General features: G+C 44.7%; 1 protein-coding gene across 3 annotated transcripts in view; it reads right to left on the bottom strand.

Moving 5' to 3' along the window:
* Positions 1–25544, bottom strand: part of NWD1 (NACHT and WD repeat domain containing 1) — an 81454-nt gene that overhangs the window by 5241 nt on the left and 50669 nt on the right. For all 3 annotated transcript variants that reach the window (XM_025293777.3, XM_006057865.4, XM_006057866.4), the window contains 6 exons: positions 20797–21005; positions 16244–16516; positions 9467–9557; positions 6073–6227; positions 3848–4124; positions 1651–2201 (listed from right to left, as the gene is read on the bottom strand). In XM_025293777.3, coding sequence (XP_025149562.3) covers positions 1651–2201; positions 3848–4124; positions 6073–6227; positions 9467–9557; positions 16244–16516; positions 20797–21005 — 1556 coding nt within the window. The remainder of the gene's footprint in view (positions 1–1650; positions 2202–3847; positions 4125–6072; positions 6228–9466; positions 9558–16243; positions 16517–20796; positions 21006–25544) is intronic.

Below are 25544 nucleotides of genomic sequence, written 5' to 3'. Positions count from 1 at the left end.
TGGACTGCAAGCAGATCAAACCAGTCAATCCTAAAGGAAATAAACCCTGAATATTCATTAGAAGGACTGATACTGAAGCTGAAGCTCCAGTACTTTGGCCACCTGATGTGAAGACCTGACTCATGGAAAAGACCCCGATGGTGGGAAAGATTGAAGCCAAAGAAGAAGGAGATGGCAGAGGATGAGATGGTTAGATAGCATCACCAACTCAATGAACATGAATTTGAGCAAACTCTGGGAAATAGTGAAGGACAGAGGAGCCTGGCAGGCTGCAGTCCATGGGGTCATAAAGAGTCGGCAGTGGTGACTGAACAATTTTGCATAATATATATGAATATGTAAATATATGATATAACTCAATCATATTGATACAAAATTTATAATAACTTCTTAAGAGATGGATGCGAAAACTCATGAACACTTTGTATGTAAAGGAGTCATCAGTTTCCCTCCTCAGAGCCTTCCCAGTTGCTGTTCCTTCTGCCTAAAATGCTATTCCACCAGACTTACCCAACTTTCTTAATAGCAGCCCTTGCCAGGCTCTACCTCTTTTTCTTGCCCTATTTTTCTTCAAAGGTCTTGTTGCACCCCAAACATTATGTATATGCTGCTTTGTTTTAATTTCACAAACATTTAATGGTTAGGAGCTCTCCTAGGGACAGGTACCACCTCAGTGAACAAAACACATAAAAATCCTGCCCTCACAGAGCTTACAGTGTCTCCCCGACTAGAACGTGGCTCCAAGAGGCGGGACGCCGTCTGCTATGGTCAAGCACCTTCCTCAGTACTAGAAAGAGCCCTGGCATGGGTCATACAATCAAAACCTTTGGGTGAAAGAAAGGCCAGACAGGATGAGGGTGAGAAGAGTGAAGCAGGACTGTGCCAGTGCAGGATTTGATCCTGTCTTTATTTTTACTTTTTGACTGTGCTGTGTAACATGTGGGATCTCAGATCCCTGACCAGTATCAAACCCGGGCCCCCTCCATTGGAAGCTTGGAGTCTTAACCAGTGGACTGCCCGCAAAGTTCCCATCCTGTCTTTATTTTAAATGTTGCTATTTTGGGCTTCGCTGGTGGCTCATTGGTAAAGAGCCTGCCAATGCAGGAGACACAGCTTTGATCCCTGGTCCGGGAAGATCCCACATGCCATGGAGCAACTAAGCCTTTGCACCACAACTATTGAGCCTGTGCTCTAGAGCCCAGGAGCCACAACTACAGAAGCCTGCGTGCCCTAGAGCCCATGCTCTGCAACAAGAGAAGCCACCACAATGAGAAGCCTGAGCACTTCAGCTAGAGAGTAGCCCATACTCGCTGCAACCAGAGAAAAGCCCGTGCAGCAATGAAGACCCAGCACAGCCAAAAATAAATACATAAATAAAATATTTGAAAATAAATAAATGTTGATGTTTTATTTTGTGTGTATTTTTTGCATTTATTTTGATTTTTTAAACATTGAACTAAACCATTATTTCTCAGGATCGCCAAGTTTTTTGGCATCCCCTAAAACTCTCTTCTGGAGGTGAGGACCTCTCTCACTTGACTCACACTAGTTCCGACCCTGGTTGGCCGCACATGGTGTACCGTTAATAAATGATGCCCATCATCCATTTTCTAATGCCAGGACATGCACATGGTGTGGCAGGCGACGCACCGTGTAGCTCATCTCGAATTTCCACTTGCACACCTGCAGGTCCCAGAGACACAGAAGGGCTTCCTCGGCCCCGCTGACTGCCAGCTGCTCTTTGTGGCTGACCTCCACACAGGTGACTCGGCTCCCATGGGCCTCCAGAGGGAACACCTTGGAATTCACACACTCGTAAAGGAAGAGGTCGCCGTTGATCATGCCGTAGATGACACGATAGTCAGCCAGAACGGCCACACTGGCTATGGTGTCAGGCAATTGGGTATAGAAGGTGTATATTGGCCCGTCGATGACTGGACAGGGGTCCCCTGGGCTGATGTCCAGCACCAGGACGGTACTGTCATAGGCAATGGCCAGGTGCCCCTCATCCTTACTAAGAGCCATGCATTTGACGGCTTTCCGGGCTTCTGGAGGAGGGATACACATCACGTCTTGTCTGGAATTCAGGGGGAACACCAGGACAATCCCCGAAACGAGGCCAGTGAAAAGGAGATTGGCCTGCTCGGCAACCTCCAGACACCTGACCTCGTTGGAGGTGTCCAGAGCATCTTGCTCCTCACCTGTCATAGAGAGAAGACTGCATTAAGAATGGATCACAGGATACTGGTTCCCATCTTTTAAGGATTAAAAAAATGCTTTTGTTACCCTTCAGCTTGGCTATTGCCAGTGTCCCTGGTTTCGCTCCTGCCCATCAATCATCCAAGCTTTAAAATATGACAATCACAACATCTCACAGCCCTGCCTCCGACCCTCTGAAGGTTTCTCAGAACCAATATACATGCCTTTCTCTGGTCTTCGGAACCTCTCATCCCAAATGTTTCCTTTTGCCACCCTCTGTAAAGGGTAGGAGAGTAAATATTTTTGCCCTATATGCTCTCTGCTGTCAGCACTTAACTCTGCTGGCACAGCCCTAAAGCGGCCACAAACAACATGGAAACAAGTGTGTGTCTGGATTTGGCCCTTGGGCTGTGGCTTACTGACTCCTATCTCCTTGCCCACCACCCTGCTCTGTTTCTTCACACCCTACTCTCCCCCATGACTAGCAGGCAAGCCCCTCAAAATTTGCAACTTCATCTGCCTTTCTCACTGTTAATGCCCAGAGTTTGGCCCCAAGACTAGCACTAAACCAAGGTCTGTCGAATCCAGACGCGAACTTGAGAGCGAATTTCTTTTCTCATTTTGTGATCAGCCAGGCAGAAGATTGAAGGCAGAAGCAGAAAAGGATGACAGAGGATGAGATGGTTGGATGGCGTCACCGATTCAATGGACATGACTTGGTGACTGAACAACAACAGGAATTTCTGTACCTCTGTCCACCCAGTGGGGTTTGAGCAGATATTACTGCTGACATGCCTAGATCCCCTTTACCAGTCAGTTCACCCAGATCCAAGACCTCATGGCCGTTGAGTGAAGGAAGCACCTCATTTAGCAATGCCTAGGGCCTGAGCCCACCACCTAGGATGGCCACTGACTGCCTGACATGGGAGTAAAAAGGCTGGTCCCTTTGCTTCGAGATGGGACAACTGTGAAGTGCAATTCGTGTTCCTGGGCTCCGTGTGGAGTCAGGCTGAGACCAGCTCCATGTTCACCACTGCTACCATCCAGCCTGCTTCCTCATCTCTCCTCCTGGGAGCTCTCCTCTGTCCACCCCATCAGAAACCCTGCCTCCAGGGAAGCCTCAACTAAAACAGGAATTGACCATCAAATAGTCAACGACCATATGCTAGAAATTTATGAAATCGAGTCCTGTTTTCTATTAGCCACTTTTAACTTAACTGGAGTGGGGTGTTACACACTGAATGTTTGGGTCCTATCCCCAAATATGTGTTGAAGTCCTAGCCCCCTAATGTGATGGTGTTAGGAGGTGGGACCTTTGGAAGGTGATTAGATCATGAGGGTGGAGTCCCCATTAATGGAATTAGTGCCCTTGTAAGAAGAGAGATTGCTTCTTTCTCTGCTCTCTGCCATTGGAGGACAGATTGAGAAGGTGGCCATCTGCAAACCAGGAAGTGGGCTCTCGACAGACATTGATCTACCAGGGCCTTGATCTCAGACTTTGTAGCCTCCAGATCCATGAGAAATAAGTGTCTGTTCTTTAATCTTCTCCTCTTCCTGTCTATGGTGTTTTGTTATGACAACCCAAACAGACCAAGACAGGGGCTTCAGTTCTTACCCACACAAATGGCTGCGCTTAAGTCTTACAAACCTTCTGCCAAGTCCCAAATGCTGACTTTGTTCTTGTCCCCGGTTTTAGGGAAGTAGACATAGCTGCCGTTGTGTGACACTGCCGTGAGGCCAGTGCGGTCCAGGAATGGGTTAGAGGCCCTCGGCTTCTGAGCACACGTGAGATCCCAGACTTTAAAAGATGAGGACTGACGGGAAGCAGATGCCACCAAGGCCCCACCCCGGGCCAGCAGGCTCACCGGGGCCCCGACACCGTCCAAGACGTCCAGCAGAGTCCCCTGCGCTGACAGACTCCACACCTGAGGATGGAAGCAGAGCGGCAGAACTTCTCCTTATGCTGCTGCAGTTCAGGAATATTCTTAAGCTCACTTGTCTGCCTAAGATCAACTTTCAGGCTGGAGGTCAAGGGCCCTCACATTTCCTCACCCCCTCAAACTTCCCTACATCTCATCAATCAGCTACCATGGCAGTTCTCAAAGTGTGTTCCGGGGAACCCCTGGAAGTTACCCTCCAGGAGGTTCTGCAAAAGGGGAGTTTTGGGGAGTTCTACAAAAACACAATTATTTTTGCTGTTATTTAAGAGGTCATTTGTCTTTTTACACATTCTTCCTCTCATAAATGAGCAATAGTCTTCGAGAAACTATGGAATATGTTATCAGAACAGATGGGAGAATGTAGAATCAAATATGAGAATCTGATTGTCTTCTATGAAGCCAGGCAAGAAAGAGATTTGCCAAAATATGAAATGATAACACTTTTCATGATTTTTGTGTGTGTGTTTCAGAAAATAATAACTGTTTTCACAAAATTATGCTATTATATTCATATGTCATGTTGAGGAATTAATGGAGAAGTATTTTTAGATTATGGCATTTAAAAATTTAACATGGTAAGTATCAGTAGATACTAAATGCAATACAGGATCTGAAAAAATGACATTTGTAGAAAAACTGGTGAAATAAGATCGAGGTCTGTAGGTGAGTTTTGTCCCAAATGATATTGTCCCAACGTTAATATCTTGGTTTTGATAATGAGATCAATGTGATATAAGATGTCAACCCTGAGGATAGCTGGATGAAGAGTTGATATGTATAGTTTTATGTTTTACGGAAGAGTTGCAAAGAGACCCAGAGAGTACTCATATATGTGTGTGTGTGTGTATATAATCACATATATATGTATATATGTGTGTGTATAATCATATACATATATATATACACATATATATGTGTGTGTATATATATATATGTCCAATCCTGCTCCTCTGAAAGTTATATATATATATATATATATATATATATATATACATATACACACACACACATATATATGGGGCTTCCCTGGTGGCTCAGATGGTAAAGAATCTGCCTGAAATGTGGGAGATCCGGGTTCAATCCCTGGGTCAGGAAGATCTCCTGGAGAAGGGAATGGCAACTCATTGCAGTATTCTTGCCTGGAAAACCCCATGGACAGAGGAGCCTGGTGGGCTACAGTCCATGAGGTCACAAAGAGGTGGATGACTGAGTGACTAAGACACACACATATATATATGAGATCTATCTGGACTCTCTTCACAATTCTTCTGTAAGAACCTAAAACGATTTCAAAATAGATCATTTGTTAAAAATATATGAATCATGTGGATATAATCCACATACATGAAAGCTCCTTGAAGGTTCTCAATAACCTTTAAAAATCTAAAGAGGTCCTAAGACCAGAATGTTGCTGCTACTGTATCACATGCTCTTCTCCCCAGCTTGGAGAACTTTGAGCTTAATAGGATTTTTTCCCCATCTCCCCAACCCTGCTCCTCTGAAAGTCAAACTCTTCCCAGTATTTTATGTTTAGCAGGAATGCTCTCTCTTTTGTTGAATGCTTTAATAATTCCCCCTAGATCTGTCTCTGAGTCCCAGAAGACCACCCCCGCCGTGTCATCCAATGACCTGCTCTGTTTTGCCTGCACTAGTCTTTGTGGGTTTCTGTATTTTGAAGCCAAATGATCCCTAAAGAACCATACTTTGGGACTTCCCTGGTAGTCTGGTGGCTAAGACTCCTTGCTCTCAATCAGGGACCTGCAGATCCCATGTGCCACAGCTAAGAATTTGCATGTCACAACTACAAGATTCCACATACTGCAACTCACACCCGGGACAGCCAAATAAACAAATATTTTTGTTTAGAAAAAGAATCATACTTTCTCTTCCAGAGGTGGAGGTGAGGATGATGGGCCATGCATCTCCCCCTCACCTGAATGAGTGCATCCCGGGACCCGGTGACAATCAGATTGTTTTCAGGACCAAAAATGGCTGTTTCTACCACATCTTCATGTTCAAGGTCAGTGGCCAGGAATGGATGAAATCCCTGTGCATCTGCCAAAAATATTCTCACGGACCTTCCAAAACCTAAAACAGCAGAGACCAAGATTATACTTTTCACTCCTTGAAGAGTTTGAGAGTAATTGAATTCAATCAATAGCGATTTTTTTTTGAGCACCTACTATATGCAGGTGGAAAGGATACAGTGATGAACAAGATAGACCAGGCCTCCATCCTCATAGAGCCTACAGTTGGGGAAGGGTGAGCACACCAGTGATCAATAACCTCATAGAAAACAGTAAAGTTATTTATTATCACAAGGCTATGAGTTTTCTGAGAGCTGATTCTGCCTGTTTGGGTTGCTGGTGGTCTCCCAGAACAAAGCTGGACACATGGTAAATACGTTTTGAAGATGGAAGGAGGGGTGGGAGGGCAGGAGGAAGGAAGGAAAATAAAATGATTACAGCTTGTGTTAAGGGCAATGAAGTCAGGGGCTGGATGCCATGAGAAAAACAGGACTCAGAGACGCACATAGCAGAGAAGGTAACGTGAAGATGGAGGCAGAGACTGGAGAGATGTGGCCATAAGCCAGGGAATCCCGGCAGAAGCTGGAAGAAGCAAAAAACAAACAAGTGAAGAAAAAAACAACAGCGAAAAAAAAAAAAAAAAAAGGCTACTTCTCAGAAGACTTTGGAGGGCGCCAGTCCCACCAATGCCTTGATTTTGGACTTCCTGACACTAGAACCATGAATAAAGATATTCTTATTGTTTGAAGCCACCATGCTTGTGCGGTAATTTGTTGTAGGACATTTGCATTGCTTTTAGAGAGATGAAGAGGTGGCGAGCACTGGAAGGGTGGTAATAGCATGAGATGCCTGGAAGGAAGGAAAGGCCAGCTGTGTTTGAGAGAAGCATGGAAGCCAGTGTGGCTGGAGCAGAAGGAAGAGGAGGTGAAAGAGAGGAAGGAGGGGGTAGATTTAGCAAAACAGCAACAGGAACCTCCTTAGTGGTCCAGTGGTTAAGAACCTGCCTTTGAGTAGTACTGATTTGCAGGGCAGCAATGGAGAATCAGACATAGAGAACAGATTTACGGACACACGGTTGCAGGGGTGGGGGGTGGGAGAGAGGAGAGGGCAGGACGACTGGAAAGACGAGCAGGGACACATATACGCTGTCGTATGTAAAATAAATAGCCGGTGGGATAGCTGTGTGACTTGGGGAACTCAAACCGGGGCTCTGTGACAATCTGGAGGGGTAGGCCCCCATTAAAATCATGTTGATTTCATGTTGGGTTTGGGGGTCTATTGCATTAAATAAGACATATTAATATCACAAATGCCACTTATTTCTCTTTACCTTTTTAAATGGGGTCACGAGAACATACACAATACAAATGTGGTTCACATTTGTAGTTTTCATTGCTGGACAGCACTGGTCTAAAGTGTCTTGAACCCTGGAAATGGCTTTGTAAAAATCAGACTGAAGGATTTCCCTGGTAGTCCAGTGGCTAAGACTGCATGCTCCCTTTGCAGGGGCCTGGCTTCTGTGCCTGGTCAGGGAACTAGACCCCACAGGCTGCAGCTAACAATCCCAATGCAACAATGATCAAAGGTGCTGCCTGTCACAACCAAGACCCAGTGCAGCCAAAAAAATAAACTGATTAATTTTAAAAAATTGGACTGGGACTTCCTTGATTGTCTAGTGGTTGGGAATCCACCTTCCAATGCAGGGGACAAGGGTTCAATCCCTGGTCGGGAAACTAAGATCCCACATGAGGCAGAGCAACTAAGCCCATGCTCAACTAGAGAGTCCATGACAGTAATAAAAGATCTCACATGATGGAAGGAGGATCCCACATGCAACTAAGACCTGATACAGCCAAATAAAAAAAATGAATAAAAAAAAATTAGACTGATCTAAAGTGGCTCAGACGGTAAAGAATCTGCCTGCCATGTGGGAGATCCGGGTTCAATCCAGGTTGGTAAGATCCCCTGGAGAAGGGAAGGGCTACCCACTCCAGCATTCTTGCTGAAGAATTCCACGGACAGAGGAGCCTGGCGGACTACAGTTCCTGGGTTGCAAAGAGTCAGACAGACTGAGCGGATACACTTTCCCTTTCAAGGACAGTGAAAGCGATCTGTATGATGCTACAATGATGGATATACATCATTACCCATTTGTCCAAACCTACAGAATATACAGCACCGACAGTGACCGTAATGTGAGCCATGGACTTTGAATGAGGATGCTGTGTCAGTGTGGTTTCATCAACCTCGGAGCTGCGACAAACACGCCGCTCTAGTGGGTGATGTTGAAAACGGGGGAGGCTAACGGGAGCAAGCAGGTACCTGGAACTCTCTGTGCCTTTTGCTCAGTTTGGCTGTGAGCCTAAAACTACTCTAAATGTTTTTCTTTAAAAATAAAATCAGGATATGGAGCACCTGTTTGTCACCTCTACCAGGAAGCCTTCCCTGACTGCTTCAGGCTAAGTCATAGGTTCCTGTACCCCCTGATTCTTGTCACCTCTACCAGGAAGCCTTCCCTGACTGCTTCAGGCTAAGTCATAAGTTCCTGTACCCCCTGATTCTTGTCTGAACATGGCACCAACCAGTCTTTCCTGTGGCTACCTAATCACTCATATCTCCTGATATGAGGGGTTGTGTGGGCTGAGTGTACTCTCTCCTCTCACCCCATGCCTCTCTATCCCTGTAACTCTCAGGCAGGAATAACCACTCTCATTTCAGAGGTAATGGAACAGAAGTCCAGAAAGTTTCAGAGATTTATCCAGAACACGGGTTGACGAACTACAACCCGTGGGCAAAAATTGGCTGGTCATCTATTTTTATATGTGAGCTAGTAGTCTTTAAGTTTTTTCCATCCTTGAAGAAACTAAATAGGATTACTATTTCATAACACATGACAATGGTATAAAATTCAAATTTCAGCATTCATGAAAGTACGTTTTTAAACTTTTTGGCCACACTGCATAGCATATGGAATCTTAATTCCCTGACCAGGGATTGAACCCCTGTCCCTTATGTTAGAAGTGTGGAGTCTTAACCACTGGACCTCCAGGGAAGTCTCTCAGCATCCATGCAAATTTTATTGGCACACAGCCACACTCACTTGAAATCTCATCCATGGTGGCCTTCGCATTACAGGGACAGGGTTGGATAGTTATGACAGAGACCAGCAATGATGTTTACTATGAGGCCCTGTGCAGAAAGAGTTTGCCAACCCACGTCCCCATTTCCCCAGGCCCCTCTCCACTTCCAGCCAAATCCAGAGTTGCTGCCTTATGGCTCCAAATGAGAGCTAAACGCTACCTGCAGCGAGAAGAGACTCGTCTTCAGAGACCACCAGGAACCCCACAGCTTCCGGAAGCTTTTCCAGCAGGCTGTCTCCTTCGGAGGAAACCTGTGCAGAATCAAGGATGCCCATCAAGCGTTTCCACCAGGTTAAGGGTTTAAGGTCAAGGGCTTGCGTGTGATGCAAGGCCCTGCCACTCACCAGCTCTGTGATCCTAAGTAAATTCCTTCGGTCCCAGGCTGCCTCAGTTTCCTCATCTGTTAAGTGGGCGATGATCCCAGGACTGCCTTATGGGGCTATCATGGGGTAAGAAGTGCATGGGATGGAGCCTTCTGTCTCATAATCAACCCTCCCAAAGTGGTAGCTATTATTATTATTACTGTTGATGTTATTCTTGTAACCAACTCAGGGACCCAGCGATTATCACAGCACTCTAGTTTTCTGCCCCAAGAAGAGCTCAGAGATCATAAATAAGATCGAAAGATAGATTGCAGCTGGAAGACGGCAGTACCGTTCTCCCCATTCCCGAGTTGCAGAGATGAACTGATTTTGTTCAGCTCTTAGAGGAAGGTTTGGGTTTATTTTTGGTTGTTTTTGCCTGAAGAGGGGCAGGAGGAAGTTAATTTCTGCAATGGCTGTTGATGAAATACAATTTTTATTTTAAGCAGGACAAGAAGAAACTGAACATAAAATTCTCTCTGTGTGTTAGTTTGGGCCTTCTCCCTCCCTAAGGGGTAGTGTGCGTCTGCCTGACACAGTAGCCAGCTCTCTTCAAAGATGGGCGTGCCTGCTCAACCACAAAGATCAATTTTTCTTTCTTCTTCTTTTTACAATTTATGCTTTAATTTTGAGGGAAATGGAAACAGTAGGATGAGTAATTCTTTTCCATAGATATTTCACTGTGAAGGAGAGTCTTTTTAAGGTTCTCATTGGTTATCTATCTTATATATAATAGTGTATATATGTCAATCCCAATCTCTCAGTCAGTGTTATATTAGTTTCTACTAACAAAGTGCAACAAAGTGAATCAGCTATACATATATTTATAGGGTTCCCCCGTGGCTCAGCAGTAAAGAATCTGCCTACAATGAAGGAGCCGCAGGAGACCCAGGTTCGATCCCTGGGCTGGGAAGGTCCCCTGGAGGAGGGCATGGCAACCCACTCCAGTACTCTTGAAAGGAGAATCCCATGGACAGAGGAGCCTGGAGGGCTACAGTCCAAAGAGTTGCACAGAGTTGGACACGACTAAAGCAACTTAGCACACACATACACATATATCCCTTCTTTTTCAGATGTCTTTCCCATCTCGGTCACCACAGAACACTGAGTAGAGTTCTCTGTGTTATACAGTGGGTTCCAGCCAGTTATCTATTTTATACGTGTGTGTGCTCAGTCTGGAGAAGGCAATGGCACCCCACTCCAGTACTCTTGCCTGGAAAATCCCATGGATGGAGGAGCCTGGTAGGCTGCAGTCCATGGGGTCGCTAGGAGTCAGACACGACTGAGCGACTTCACTTTCACTTTTCACTTTCATGCATTGGAGAAGGAAATGGCAACCCACTCCAGTGTTCTTGCCTGGAAAATCCCAGGGATCGGGGAGCCTGGTGGGCTGCCGTCTCTGGGGTCGCACAGGGTCGGACATGACTGAAGCGACTTAGCAGCAGCAGCAGCAGTGTCCTCAGTCGCTCAGCCATGTCCAACTCGGTAACTCTATGGACTGTGGCCCGCCAGGCTCCTCTGTCCCTGGGATCTCCCAGGCAAGAATACTGGAGTGGGGTGCCATTTCCTTCCCTAGGGGATCTTCCCAACCCAGGGATCAAACCCACATCTCCTGCGTCCCCTACATTGGCAGATGGGTTCTTTACTGCTAGCAACATCCTAGGAAGCCCCTCGAAAAGCAGAGTAGAACCTAAATAATATTTAACCTTAGAAAGAAGACGCTTCCTTCGAGCCTCTAGTGGAGGGGTCTGAATCAATTTAATCTGTACTTCGAGTGGGCCTGGACTTGACTACATCTTTAGTTTAAGTTGATTTACCACTGTCTTCACATGTTTTGAAAGTAGAATCAAGACTTTCTCCCCAGCGGGGCTAGGATCTGAACACCAGTGAGATTCTAGAGACCCCTAGTTCTTACAACCCCGTCACGATCCTTCTAAATAGCAGAAATGAGCTCTCTTCAGCCTGACCACCCACTTTTTGGGGGTGCTGGGGATTGTCGTCCAGTCACGCCAACAGTTTTCTGCCCCGATATACATGTTTCTAGGAATCTAGTTTGAGTTCTGCCAGAAAAAGACACTGAGAATAGTATTTGAGTGCAACTAGTTTATTTGGGGGTCGATCCTAGGAAACACTGGTATAGCGTGGAGAATTGAGACAAGGAAGGAAAGGCAGCCAATCAGTGTGGCTCAAGAAGCAGTTACCAGTGCAGGCAAATGTACGTGAGTCCTGCTGGGGATGCCCTGAGAGACAGAGTAGAGCATGCATCAGAGGTGCCCCCACTGAGGGATCAAGAGCTGGGTGGGGTTCTACCCACCACCTCTATTTCAGATTGGGAAGAGGCTGTTCCCAGGAGCAGCAATGCCGAGACCAAGTGTGCGGGTGTGGGGAGAGAGGGGCAGGAAAAAAAAAAAGACTCAACTAGGTGCAGGGTCACAGATGTGCAGCTGTAATATGAGTGCCTGACATCAAGCCTTCTGACTGCTGAGGCATCCATTTCTACAGACACCCATCTTGAATAAACAAGCTGGCAGCTGCTAGCAAAACCACTGGATAAGGAACAGGCTGTCCACCATGAAGGTTCCTCTCTCAGAAAACTCTGGTAACCTAGATAACTGACCACTTGGGTGACCCTGCCTTCCCCTTCCTACATCCTAACTCCTCCCCGTGTGTTTTAAATTTTCCAGTAAAGATTGGATCCACAAAAGGCTTGGCACCCCACCCTCAAATCTGTGTGGCCCTCAGGCATGCTATGTACCTTCTTCAAAGTTCTCTGATGGTTTTTAGCTGAAGTGCATCCCATGATCATTAAAAAAAAGAAAAGAGCCACAAGAGCCGGCCCAGTCATAAATAGGGGCTCCATGGGAGAAATGTGTTAGAGCCCCCTATGAGTGACATGTGCCCAGGCAAGCACCATAGGCATTCCTAACCGAGGGCATTACCATCAGTAGCCCGGGGACCGACAGAACAGCCTTCTGAATTGAGGGGATTGGCATGGGGCATCAAAGATGAGTTACACAGGGAGACACCTGAACTCAACTAACATTATGTTCACTTTACTCCACTGTTATCCCAGTGCTCCCACCCTACCCCGGCCGACTGGAAGCCTGGAGAGGTGCCCGTCTGTTCATCCCTTTCAGTGCCCTGGATGTAGGTTCCTTGTTTGCCCCCGTTTTACAGATGAGGAAACTGAACCTCAGCGAAGGGCTGAGTAGCCCAAGAATACAACTAGGCAGAGGTAGGACTGGGATTTCCCTTTTTTTTGGTTTGTCTTTGTTTGTTTGCTTATTGAAGTATAGTTGATTGACAACATTGTATTAATTTCTGGTTTATGACAAAGTGATTCGGTATATATATTCTTTTCCATTATAGTTTATTACAGGTTATTGAATATAGTTCCCTATGCTATACAGCAGGCCCTTGTTATTTATCTATTTCATATATAGTAGCTTGGATCTATTAATTTCAAACTCTTAATTTATCCCTAAGCCCCCATCCTCTTTCCCCTTTAGTGACCAAAAGTTTGTTATCTGTCTGTGGGTTTGTTTCTGTTTTTTAAATAAGTTCATTTGTATCATATTTTAGATTCCACATATAAGTGATATCATATGGTATTTGTCTTTCTCTTTTTGGCTTACTTTACTTAGTGAGATACTCTCTAGGTCCATCCATGTTGCTGCAAATGGCATTATTCCGTTCTTTTTTTATGGCTGAATAGTATTTCATTCGGAGAAGGCAATGGCACCCCACTCCAGTACTCCTGCCTGGAAAATCCCATGGATGGAGGAGCCTGTTGGGCTGCAGTCCACGGGGTCACTAAGAGTCGGACACGACTGAGAGACTTCACTTTCACTTTTCACTTGCATGCATTGGAGAAGGAAATGGCAACCCACTCCAGTGTTCTTGCCTGGAGAATCCCAGGGATGGGGGAGCCTCGTGAGCTGCCGTCTATGGGGTTGCACAGAGTCGGACACGACTGAAGCGACTTAGCGGCAGCAGCAGCAGCAATAATTCATTATGTATATGTACCACATCTTCTTTATCCATTCATCTGTCTGAAGGATATTTAGCTTGCTTTCGTGTCTTGACTATTGTAAATAGTGCTGCAATGAATATTGTGGTTCATGTATCTTTTTGAATTGGAGTTTTTTCTGGATTTATGCCCAGGAATGGGGTTGCTGGATCATATGGCAACTCTGCTGCTGCTGCTGCTGCTGCTAAGTCGCTTCAGTCGTGTCCGACTCTGTGTGACCCCACAGACGGCCTCCTACTGGGCCCCTCTGTCCCTGGCATTCTCCAGGCAAGAACACTGGAGTGGGTTGCCATTTCCTTCTCCAATGCATGAAAGTGAAAAGTGAAAGTGAAGTCGCTCAGCCGTGTCTGACTCTTAGCGACCCCACGGACTGCAGCCTACCAGCTCCGCCATCCATGGGATTTTCCAGGCAAGAGTACTGGAGTGGGGTGCCATTGCCTTCTCCAATGGCAACTCTAGTTTTGGTTTTTTAAGGAACCTCCGTACTGGTTTCCATAGTGGCTGCACCAACTTACATTCAGGACTGGGGTTTTCAAACTCAGTGAGTCTGACCCTAGAGTTCATGTTCCTTGCTAGGCTGCAGGATATTAATGAAAACAATCGGTGGTTGAAAGAGTAATGGGAAGCAACCAAGAGACCTGATGAAAGGACTGGGATTATCTTCCATGATCATGGTTGGTACCTTGATTGCTCAGGGAGGCTATGAGGCATGAGGTCCAGAAATCTGGAGTTTGGGGGTGATTCTTTTTTTTAAACCTTTTATTTTGCACTGGAGTAGAGCCAATACACTATACTGAAGCTGAAGTTGAAGCTTCAGTATTTTGGTCACCTGATACGGACAGCTGACCCATTGGAAAAGTCCCTGATGCTGGAAAAGATTGAGGGGAGAAGGAGAAGGCATCAGAGGATGAGATGGTGGTACAGCATCACCAATGCAATGGACAGGAACTTGGGCAAACTTCGGGAGATGGTAAGGGACAGGGAGGCCTGGTGTGCCGCAGTCAACGCGGTAGCAAAGAGTCAGGTACAACTGGTTGACTGAGCAACAGCAACATAGCCAATTAACAATGTTGTGATAGTTTCAGGTGGACGGCAAAGGGACTCAGCCATACATATACATGTATCCATTCTCCCCGAGACTTCCCTCCCATCCAGGCTGCTGTACAACATCGAGTAGAATTCCCTGTGCTATAAAGTAGGTCCTTGTTGGTTATGGGATGATTCTTTAGTGGCCATATTTCTCCCTTCCTGAAACTCTCACCTCCTCCATAGGACACACAAAACCCTCTGTGATCTATTTCCACTCCACTTCTCTTTTCTCCATAACACCAAGCATGTTCCTACTGCCTCACCATGCAACCCCCTATTCCCTCCATCTTTGCTTATTCATCTTAGTAATCCTTTCTTCTTCTGAGGCTGTCTCCCTGGAGAGGAACCTTCCAAGACTGCCTCTATCAGAAGCATTTGTTCTTTCACCCAAGCAAGAACATGCTATTTCTACCTCTACTGAAAACAGACTCTGTTCCTGTTAGTATGACTGTGAGTCATTGGAGAGCCTGGCTCCCTCCCTAGACTGAATTCCTCCCTAGACTGACGATGCGGTTAGACTCCAATGCATGGCGTGGTGCCCTTGTTCCTCCACCTGCAACTCCGATATAACGCAATCTTGGTGCCCCATCCATGTCCCCTCAATGTACTCCTCTATCCCTGAAGGTTGCGCACTGCACACCTGCGAGTAGGCACTGGGAGGTTGTTTTTTCTGACCTCATTCCCTCATACACTTAGCCCCTGTGTTAATGCTCCTGGGAGCAGCCCTCACCTAACCACTGATGGAGCTGGTAGATAGAAACCCAAGTCCTATCCCCTCATCAGGGACAGTTCTGATACATATTCTATACTTTCTCCGAGAGCATCCGCAGAAAGACTGAGCATCAACAGTTGCACATTGGCCAGCCCCCAGGAGACACCAAGAGATGTTTCCTGGACTGTGCTGAATTGCAAACCCCTAGAATGAAGAAGCCTAGTGTCATTCATTAAAAGATCAAAGGTGATGAAATAATGCCATCTGCAGCACATGGGTGGACCTATATGACATCCTTTATATGTGGAATCTAAAAAGAAATGATACAAATGAACTTATTTATGAAACAGAAGCAGACTCACAGATTTAGAAAAGGAATTTATGGTGGGGGGAGGATATAGGGAAGTGATAGTTAGGGAATTTGGGCCTGACATGTACATACTGCTATATTTAAAGTGGATAACCAACAAGGACCTACTGTATAGCCCGGGGAACTCTGCTCAGTGTTATGTGGCAGCCTAGATGGAAGGGGATTTGGAGGAGAATGGACACACATATGTGTATGACAGAGTCCCTTTGCTGTCCACCCGAAACCATCACAACACTGTTAACCAGGTATACTCTTAATATGAAATAGAAGGTTAAAAAAACAGATCAAAGGTGAGATGGTTTCTCCCAACTTCTAGGACATCTAAGCACTTTGGAGCTGAATTAATGTTGACTCAGTCAACATTAGTTGCTTACCAGAGAGATGGAGCCCGTGCTGGACCCAGTAACCACCATTCCTCGTTTCTGGACTGAGACCCCACAGGCAAGTGTATCTTCTTTGATGCTGGACAAACGTTGCCTCCTGTGCAGTGTTCCCGTGGCTGAGCTCCACAGACCGATCACGCCACCCTGGGACACAGTCAGCAGTGTGGCCTGGGAAGCCAGCACTGCCGTGCATACCCAGGGGTCAGAGGCATCCCCCAGGATACGGAAAATCAGCTCTGCAGTTTCCAGGTTCCAAGCACTGATCTAACAGAATGATGGAAAGACAGAGCCATGTCAGAGGGAGACCTAGACCGCAAGCTTGCCAGAGTCAAATGCAAGACCTGTTCTTCTTTCTTTTTGGTCATTGCAATTGAAGTCTTTTTATCTTTATACAAATTTTAATGGTTCCTTTCCCTTTATTGGTTTTTGTTCAGTCGCTCAGACGTGTCCGACTCTTTGCAGCCCCATGGACTGCAGCACACCAGGCTTCCCTGTCCTTCACAATCTCCCAGAGTTCGCTCAAACTCATGTCCATTGAACTGGTGATGCCATCCATTTATAGTTACTACAAAATATTGACTATATTAAAAACTGCTCTTTTTTAGAGTTTATGCATTTTATTGTCAACGCTCCATCAGTTTAAAGAAAAAGGAGGGAAGGACTTCCCTGGCGGTACAGTGGGTAAGAATCCACCTGCCAATGCAGGGCACATGGGTTCTATCCCACTAAGCCCATGTGCCACAACTACTGAGCCCATATGTTGAAATAACTAAAGCCCGTGCGCCTAGAGCCGGAGCTCTGCTACAAGAGAATCCACTGCTATGAGAAGCCCGTGAACTGCAACCAAGAGCAGCCCCTGCTCACCACAACTAGACGAAGCCTGAGCACAGCGACGAAGACCTGGTGTAACCAAAAACAAGAAAATAAATTGAAAAAGAAGTAACCGGCAACGTTTTTTAAAAATTTAATTAAAAAGCAAAAAGGAGTGGGGAAGTGGAAGGGATCCTGGAATGGATTCTGGAGTGGCAAAAGAACATGTATGGAAAAACTGATAAAATCCAAATGAAGTGTGGAGGTGAAATGATGGTAATTGTCCATATTAATGTTTAGTTTTGATAAATGTACATTTGTTATGTAAGAGAGCATTGGAGAAAGCTGGAACAAGCCCATACAGGAACCCTCTCTACTATCTCTGGAGTTTGTCTACAAATCTAAAACTGCTGGGAGTTCCCTGGTGGCCCAGCAGTTAAGAATCCACCATTCAATGCAGGGGACACAGGTTTGATCCCTGGTCAGGGAACTAAGATCTCACATGCCATGGGGCAACAAAGCCCATGTGTCTCAACTAGAGAGCCCACACACTCTGGAACCCGGGCACCACAGCTAAAGAGAAGCCCACAAGCCACAACAAAAGATCCTGCAAGCTGCAACTAAGACCCAACACAACCAAAAATAAATGAACATATATATTTTTAGGAAAAAAAGGGTATTACTTCTCAAATCATTTTTAAAAAATAAATAAATAAAATTGCTCTAAAATACAGCTTTAAAAAAATAGAAAACAACCCACACTTCTGTAATAGTTAGGCCTACACTGTCCAATAAAAATACAAAGTAAGCCACACATGATGTTAAATTTTTTATAAGCCACATTTAAAAAGGTAAAAAGAAACAAGAGATATCACTTTCAATGATATACATTTTTAACCCAATATATTCAAATGTTGTCATTTCAACATAAAATCAATACAAAATTATTATTGAAATATTTTACATTATATTTTATGATACTGAGTCTTTGAAATCCAATGTGTGTTTTATGCTACTGTGCCTGTATGCTCAGACGCTCAGTCACGTCAGACTCTGCAACCCCATGGACTGAAGCCCACCAGGCTTCTCTGTCCATGCGATTCTCTCAGCAAGAATACTGGAATGGGGTGTCATTTCCTCCTCCAGGGTATCTTCCTGATGTAGGGATTACACCTTCAGCTCCTACCCCTCTCGCATTGGCAAGGGGATTCTTTACCCCTAGCGCCACCTGGGGTGCCCTTTGTATACAGTTCAGTTCAGTTGCTCAGTTGTGTCTGACTCTGTGGCCCCATGGACTGCAGCACTCCATGCCTCCCTGTCCATCGCCAACTCCCGGAGTTTACTCAAACTCATGTCCATTGAGTCAGTGATGCCGTCCAACCATCTCATCCTCTGTCGTCCCCTTCTCCTCCTGCCCTCAATCTCTACCAGCATCAGGGTCTTTTCCAAGGAGTCAGCTCTTTGCAGCAGGTGGCCAAAATATTGGAGTTTCAGCTTCAACATCAGTCCTTCCAATGAACACCCAGGAGTGATCTCCTTTAGGATGGACTGGTTGGATATCCTTGCAGTCCAAGGGACTCTCAAGAGTCTTCTCCAACACCACAGTTCAAAAGCATCAATTCTTCGGTGCTCAGCTTTCTTTGTAGTCCAACTCTCACATCCATACATAACTACTGGAAAAACCATAGCCTTGACTACACTGACTTTTGTTGACAAAGTAATGTCTCTACTTTTTAAAATGCTGTCTAGGTTTGTCATAACTTTTCTTCCAAGGAGTAAGCGTCTTTTAATTTCATGGCTGCAGTCACCATCTGCAGTGATTTTGGAACCCCCCAAAATAAAATCAGCCACTGTTTCCACTGTTTCCCCATCTATTTGCCATGAAGTGATGGGACCAGATGCCATGATCTTCGTTTTCTGAATGTTGAGTTTTAAGCCAACTTTTTCACTCTCCTCTTTCACTTTCATCAAGAGGCTCTTTAGTTCTTCAATTTCTGCCATAAGGGTGGTGTCATCTGCATATCTGAGGTTATTGATATTTCTCCCAGCAATCTTGATTCCAGCTTGTGCTTCATCCAGCCCAACATTTCTCAGGATGTACTCTGCATATAAGTTAAATAAGCAGGGTGACAATATACAGCCTTGATGTACTCCTTTTCCTATTTGGAACCAGTCTGTTGTTCCATGTCCAGTTCTAACTGTTGCTTCCTGACCTGCATACAGATTTCTCAAGAGGCAAATCAGGTGGTCTGGTATTACCATTTCTTTAAGAATTTTCCACAGTTTGTTGTGGTCCACACAGTCAAAGGCTTTGGCATAGTCAATAAAGCAGAAATAGACATTTTTCTGGAATTGTCTTGCTTTTTCAATGATCCAACGGATGTTGGCAATTTGATCTCTGGTTCCTCTGCCTTTTCTAAATCCACCTTGAATATCTGGAATTTCATGGTTCATGTACTGTTGAAGCCTGGCTTGGAGAATTTTGAGCATTACTTTACTAGCCTGTGAGATGAGTGCAATTGTGTGGTAGTTTGAGCATTCTTTGGCATTGTCTTTCTTTGGGATTGGAATGAAAACGGACCTTTTCCAGTCCTGTGGCCACTGCTGAGTTTTCCAAATTTGCTGGCATATTGAGTGCAGCACTTTCACAGCATCATATTTTAGGATTTGGAATAGCTCAACTGGAATTCCATCACCTCCACTAGCTTTGTTCGTAGTGATGCTTCCTAAGGCCCACTTGACTTCGCACTCTGGCTCAAGGTTGGCGATTACACCATCATGATTATCTGGGTTGTGAAGATCTTTTTTGTATAGTTCTTCTGTGAATTCCTACCACCTCTTCTTAATATCTTCTGCTTCTGTTAGCTGCATACCATTTCTGTCCTTTATTGTGTCCATCTTTGCATGAAACGTTCCCTTGGTATCTCTAATTTGGACTCTAATGTTCCCTTGATATCTCTAATTTGGACTCTAAGTGGACTGCCGCAGGAGCAGAGGCTCTGGGTGCAGCAGACCTGGGTATGGCATAAGCCCTCCTGGAGGAGGTACCGTTAACCCCACCATAGAGCCACCAGAACTCACACAGGACTGGGAAACGAACTCTTGGCGGGCACAAACAGAACCTTGTGCACCAGGACCGAGGAGAAAGGAGCAATGACTCCACAAGAAACTGACCCAGACTTGCCCATGAGTGTCCAGGAGTCTCTGGCGGAGACATGGGTCAGCGATGCCCTGCTGCAGGGCAGGGCATGGGCCTGGCATGGTGCAATTCATGGGGTCACGAAGAGTCAGACATGACTGAGCGACTGAACTGAACTGAACTGATATACCAACAAACTGTGGAAAATTCTTAAAGAAACAGGAATACCAGACCACCTGACCTGCCTCCTGAGAAATCTGTATGCAGGTCAAGAAGCAATAGTTAGAACTGAACATAAATAACATAACATATCAAAGTTTGCAGGATGTAGGTAAAACAGTACTCAGAGGGAAATTTATAGCACCAAAAACGACTGTATTAAATACTATGAAAGGTCTCAAATCTTAAAGTCAGAAAGAACTATCAAGGTTATCTAATTTTCAAAACTCTAAGTTTTGAAGTCCCTTATGGCACCCTCTCAAGCGGAGGTGTACTTCAGTCTCATTTCAGGGAACACCCCCTTATAAACACAATATGCTATCTTTGAATGCTCTGGTCTCAGCCTTCCTTTGCAAACAGGGCAGGTATTTGTTACCTTTGAGCCTGAAGCTGAATACACAACCTTCTTTGCTTCATCCACATGAAGGCTCCGGGTCTGAGATTCAGTGGGATCTTTTGAACCTCCATCCCAAATGGTGAATTTCTCCTGGCCAGAGAGTAAGTCCCACAAGCGCAAGGTGTGGTCTTTCGAGGCAGAGACGGCATGTGTCCCCTGGGCAAACACTTCCACACACCTCACCTCTCCTGCAACAGACCAGGGTGGAGGAGAGCACATTAGCTGGGAACACTTCGACCTTCCAACTACCAAAACATCTATGGGCTTGGAAATCCCTGGTTTACCAAAGAAGAGATGTACAGATTAGAACACGTCTGATTTACAAATAATGGAATGTGGGGACTTTTCTGGTGGTCCAGAGCCTGCTAATGCAGGGGACACAGGTTCGATCCCTGGTCCAGGAGGATTCCACACGTGGAGGAGCAACTAAGCCTGTGAGTCGCAACTACTGAGGCCTCACTCTAGAGCCCGTGAGCGGCAACTACCGAGTCCTGGCACCACAGCTACTGAGGCCTGTGTGCCTTCAGGCCCGTGCTCTGCCATAAGAATAGCCCCCGCTCACCGCAACAAGAGGAAACGCCCGCACAGCGATGAAGACCCAGTACAGCCAAAAATAAATGCATGCATACATGAACACATCAGAAACCATAACGGAATGTGGCAAAGCTAAACTGAATGAAACAACTGGTTGGGATTAAATCATTTGCCCAAATGTTGACTCTCTAATAAACAGATCATTGAAATGTATAAAAGTTCATCATCTAGGGAGTATTTAAAGTTAATAAACTAACAAAAAAACCAAAGTGAGATTATAGAAAATGTCATACTCATGGAGAGATATTTTTATAAGAAAAACATGAAATCTGGAAGACATAAAGGGGAAAAATTGACCGATTGGATTGCATAAAAGTGTAAAATTTCAGAAGGATAAACTTGAAAGATATCACACACTGGGAGAAAATATTTGCAGTTCATAACAGATAAGTGAAGACCCTCCCTAATAAACAAATAGTTCTTACAAATAAGCAATAAAAATGCAAATAACCTACTCACAAACGGGACAAAGAATATAAACAAGAAATTTACAGAAACAGTACAAGTGGATAATAAGCATTTGAAAGTGATACTCAACCTTACTAGTAATCACAAAAATCCATCATGAAATACCAATACTATTATTATCCATTGTATTGGCAAAAATTTGATGGATTGCTTGCTGGAGTGCTGGCAGAGATACAAGAAATCAGTTATTCTTATACCCCACTAATGAGAGTATAAGTTGATAAAAAAACTTGCAAAGATGTAACTTGGTGACATTTTTTTAAAGTTAAAATGTGCAACCTCTTGGTTTTGGTAATATACTATAGTTGTATAAGGCATTGCTAGTCTGGGAAGGTGTATAAAAGTACATGGGAACTCTTTGTACTATTTCAAAAGTTTTTCTGAGTCTATAGATTTTTTTAGTATAAGAAGCTAAGAAAAAGAGAGAAAACATGAAAAATGTGCATACGATTTGACTAAGAAATCCCACTTCTAGAAATGGTGTCTTACAGAAATAATAGCATAAGTGTGTGAAGATGGATAAGGACTTTAATTGCAATATTGTCTAAGTAAAACAAAACAAAAACAAACAAACAAAAAAAAAACTGGGGACTTTCCTGGTGGCCCAGTGGCTAAGACTCCGATCTCCCAAAACTGGGGGCTCGGGTTCAATCAATCCCTGGTCAGAGAATTAGACTCCACATGCTAAAAATTCCACCCAGTGCAGTCAAATAAATTAATGTATATTTTTAATTTGAACATTAAAAAAATGGATGGAGGGGGTACCCTGAGGGCACAGAAGCCATTCTAATTTTTATTAAAGAAAACACCCAAAGGGAAAAACATGTGCAGTCACACACACTGAAGTCGATTGGGTTCTGGGATCTCTCAGGTGTGGGGAGATTTAAAGGGCTGATTCAGCCCCAAAGCTTCAGGGTCCTGGTTAAACTGTCTCCAAAAGAGAACCTTGTTGTCAAGGTTTTTTCTTGTTTAATCTTTCCTTTTTAACAGCAGCCTGAAAGAAGACAATTCTCTTTTTCCACTGGAAATATAAAACTGAAAAGCCCATCCTGGAACTCCCCTGGTGGTCCGTGGCTAAGACTCCATGCTCCCAGTGCAGGGGGCCAGGATTCGATCCCTTGTCCAGGAACCAGATCCCACATGCTGCAATGAAGATCAAAGATCTTGTGTGCCTCAACTGAGACCCAACACAGCAAAATAAATAAATTAACAAATAAATATTTAAAAAACCAAAAACAACCCATGAAAAGAGAGTTGGTTAAATAATATGGTGTGTGTTAATTGCTCAGTCAAGTTCGACTTTTTGGGACCCCATGGACTGTAGCCCACCAGGCTCCTCAGTCCATAGAATTCTCCAGGCAAGAGTACTGGAGGGGATAGTCATCCCCTTCTTCAGGAGATCTTCCCCACCTAGGGATCAAAGCCAGGTCTCCTGCATTGCAGGCAGATTCTTTACCATCTGAGCTACCAGGGAAGCCCAGATAATATGGTACACCCATATAAAGAATATTATGAAAGAATTAAAAATAATAAGAAGGAAGGAGGTATATATATATATATATATATGCCCTGGAGAAGAAAATGGCAACCCACAACAGTATTCTTGCTGGGAAAATGCCATGGACTGACCACACACACACACACACACATATATATGCACTGACCTGACCATAATAATCATTATTACTACAATAGCCAATATTTACTGAGTGCTTTCTATGTGCCAAGCATAACTGTTAACATGCATTAAACCCCTTTAATCTCATAACAACTCTTTGAGATAATATTATAATCACATTGGGCTTCCCTTGTGACTCAGGTGGTAAAGAATCCACCTGCAATGCGAGAGACCCTGGTTTGATTCCTAGGTCAGGAAGATCCACTGGAGAAGGGAATGGCTACCCACTCCAGTATTCTGGCCTGGAGAATTCCATGGACTGTATAGTCCATGGGGTCAAAAAGAGTTGGGCATGACTGAGTGACTTTCACTTTCACATTGTATAGATGGGGAAACTGAGTCATAGCCCAGGATGGTAACTTATGCAAAGCCACATGGCTAATTAATAACTGAGCCACGATCTCAGCCAGGAGCCTAGACTCTCAATCTCTACAAAACATTGATACAATCTATTGGGTTTCCTTGGTGGCTCAGATGGTAAAGAATCTGCCTGCAATGCAGGAGACCTGGGTTCGATCCCTGGGCCAGGAAGATTCCCCTGGAGAAGGGAATGGCAACCCAATCCAGTATTCTTGCCTGGAGAATTCCATAAACAGAGAAGCCTGGTGGGCTACAGTCCATGGGGTTACAAAGAGTCAGACACGACTGAGAGACTAACACACATACATTGTGACAAAAGCAAGCTGCAGCCCAGTGTATAAAACAGCACGATGTGATTTTTGACAAGAGCTCAAAAGACAGAGCTATGTCTGTATAAGCCTAGAGAAAAAATTGCTAATGTGCACTGATCACTTCTGGGGGGACACTGAAGGATCGAGGGAGAGTAAAGGAAGGGAATTTTGTTTTAGAATTCACATGTCACCAGTATTTGGAGTGATTTTTATTTCTTGAGATTGGGGTATTTTTCAACCAGAATTTTTATAAATAATAACACTTTATAATACTTCCCATACATAGGCCATTATATCGCTGCTAAAATGAATTAGTGGACCTCCTTGGTTGTCTAGTGGTTAAGAATCCACCTGCCAGTGCAGAAAACATGAGTTCAGTCCCTGATTGAGGAAGATTCCACATGTCACAGAGCAACTGAGTCCACACGCCACAGCTACTGAAGCCCTCGTGCCCTAGAACCTGTGCTCTCCAACAAGAGATGCCACCGTAGTGAAGAGCCTGCATATCGCAATGTAGATTAGCCCCTGCTCACTACAGCTAGAGAAAGCCCATGAGCAGCAACAAAGACCCAGCACAGCCAAAAAGAAAATGAATAAAAATGAGCTAGAGATATATACATGATATAGAAAGAGGCAAAAACAAAAACAAAAACAGGTTGCACAAGTTTATATGTCTATATATAACCATATATATCACACAGATATAATAACCAAGAAGAAAGATAAGAGTAGAGTGTAGTGAAATATTTAGAAAATGATGAGTTTTGAGTATTTATTACCTTGTTTCAATAGAATTGATTAATTGTATGTTTCTATAATGTAACATTTAAGAATGGCTGTTTGAACATAGGGAACAGACTAGTGACTGCCAAAGAAGAGAAGGAGTAGGGAAGAGATGGCAGAGAAGGCGATGGCACTCCACTCCAGTACTCTTGCCTGGAAAATCCCATGGGCGGAGGAGCCTGGTGGGCTGCAGTCCATGGTGTCACGAAGAGTCAGACACGACTGAGCGACTTCGCTTTCACTTTTCACTTTCACGCATTGGAGAAAGAAATGGCAACCCAGTCCAGTGTTCCTGCCTGGAGAATCCCAGGGATGGGGGAGCCTGGTGGGCTGCCGTCTATGGGGTCGCACAGAGTCAGACACGACTGAAGTGACTTAGCAGCAGCAGCAGCAGCAGGGAAGGGATGGACTGGGAGTTTGGGATTAGTAGATGCAAACTATTTACATACAGAATGGATAAACAACAAGGTCCTACCATAGAGCACAGAAAACAATTTTCAATTTCCTGGGATAAACCACAATGGAAAAGAATG

Source organism: Bubalus bubalis, chromosome 9 (assembly GCF_019923935.1).
Source record: "Bubalus bubalis isolate 160015118507 breed Murrah chromosome 9, NDDB_SH_1, whole genome shotgun sequence".
Lineage (NCBI taxonomy): Eukaryota > Metazoa > Chordata > Mammalia > Artiodactyla > Bovidae > Bubalus > Bubalus bubalis.
Note: the sequence above shows the minus strand (reverse complement) of the source record. Positions and strands in the feature narration are given on the sequence as shown.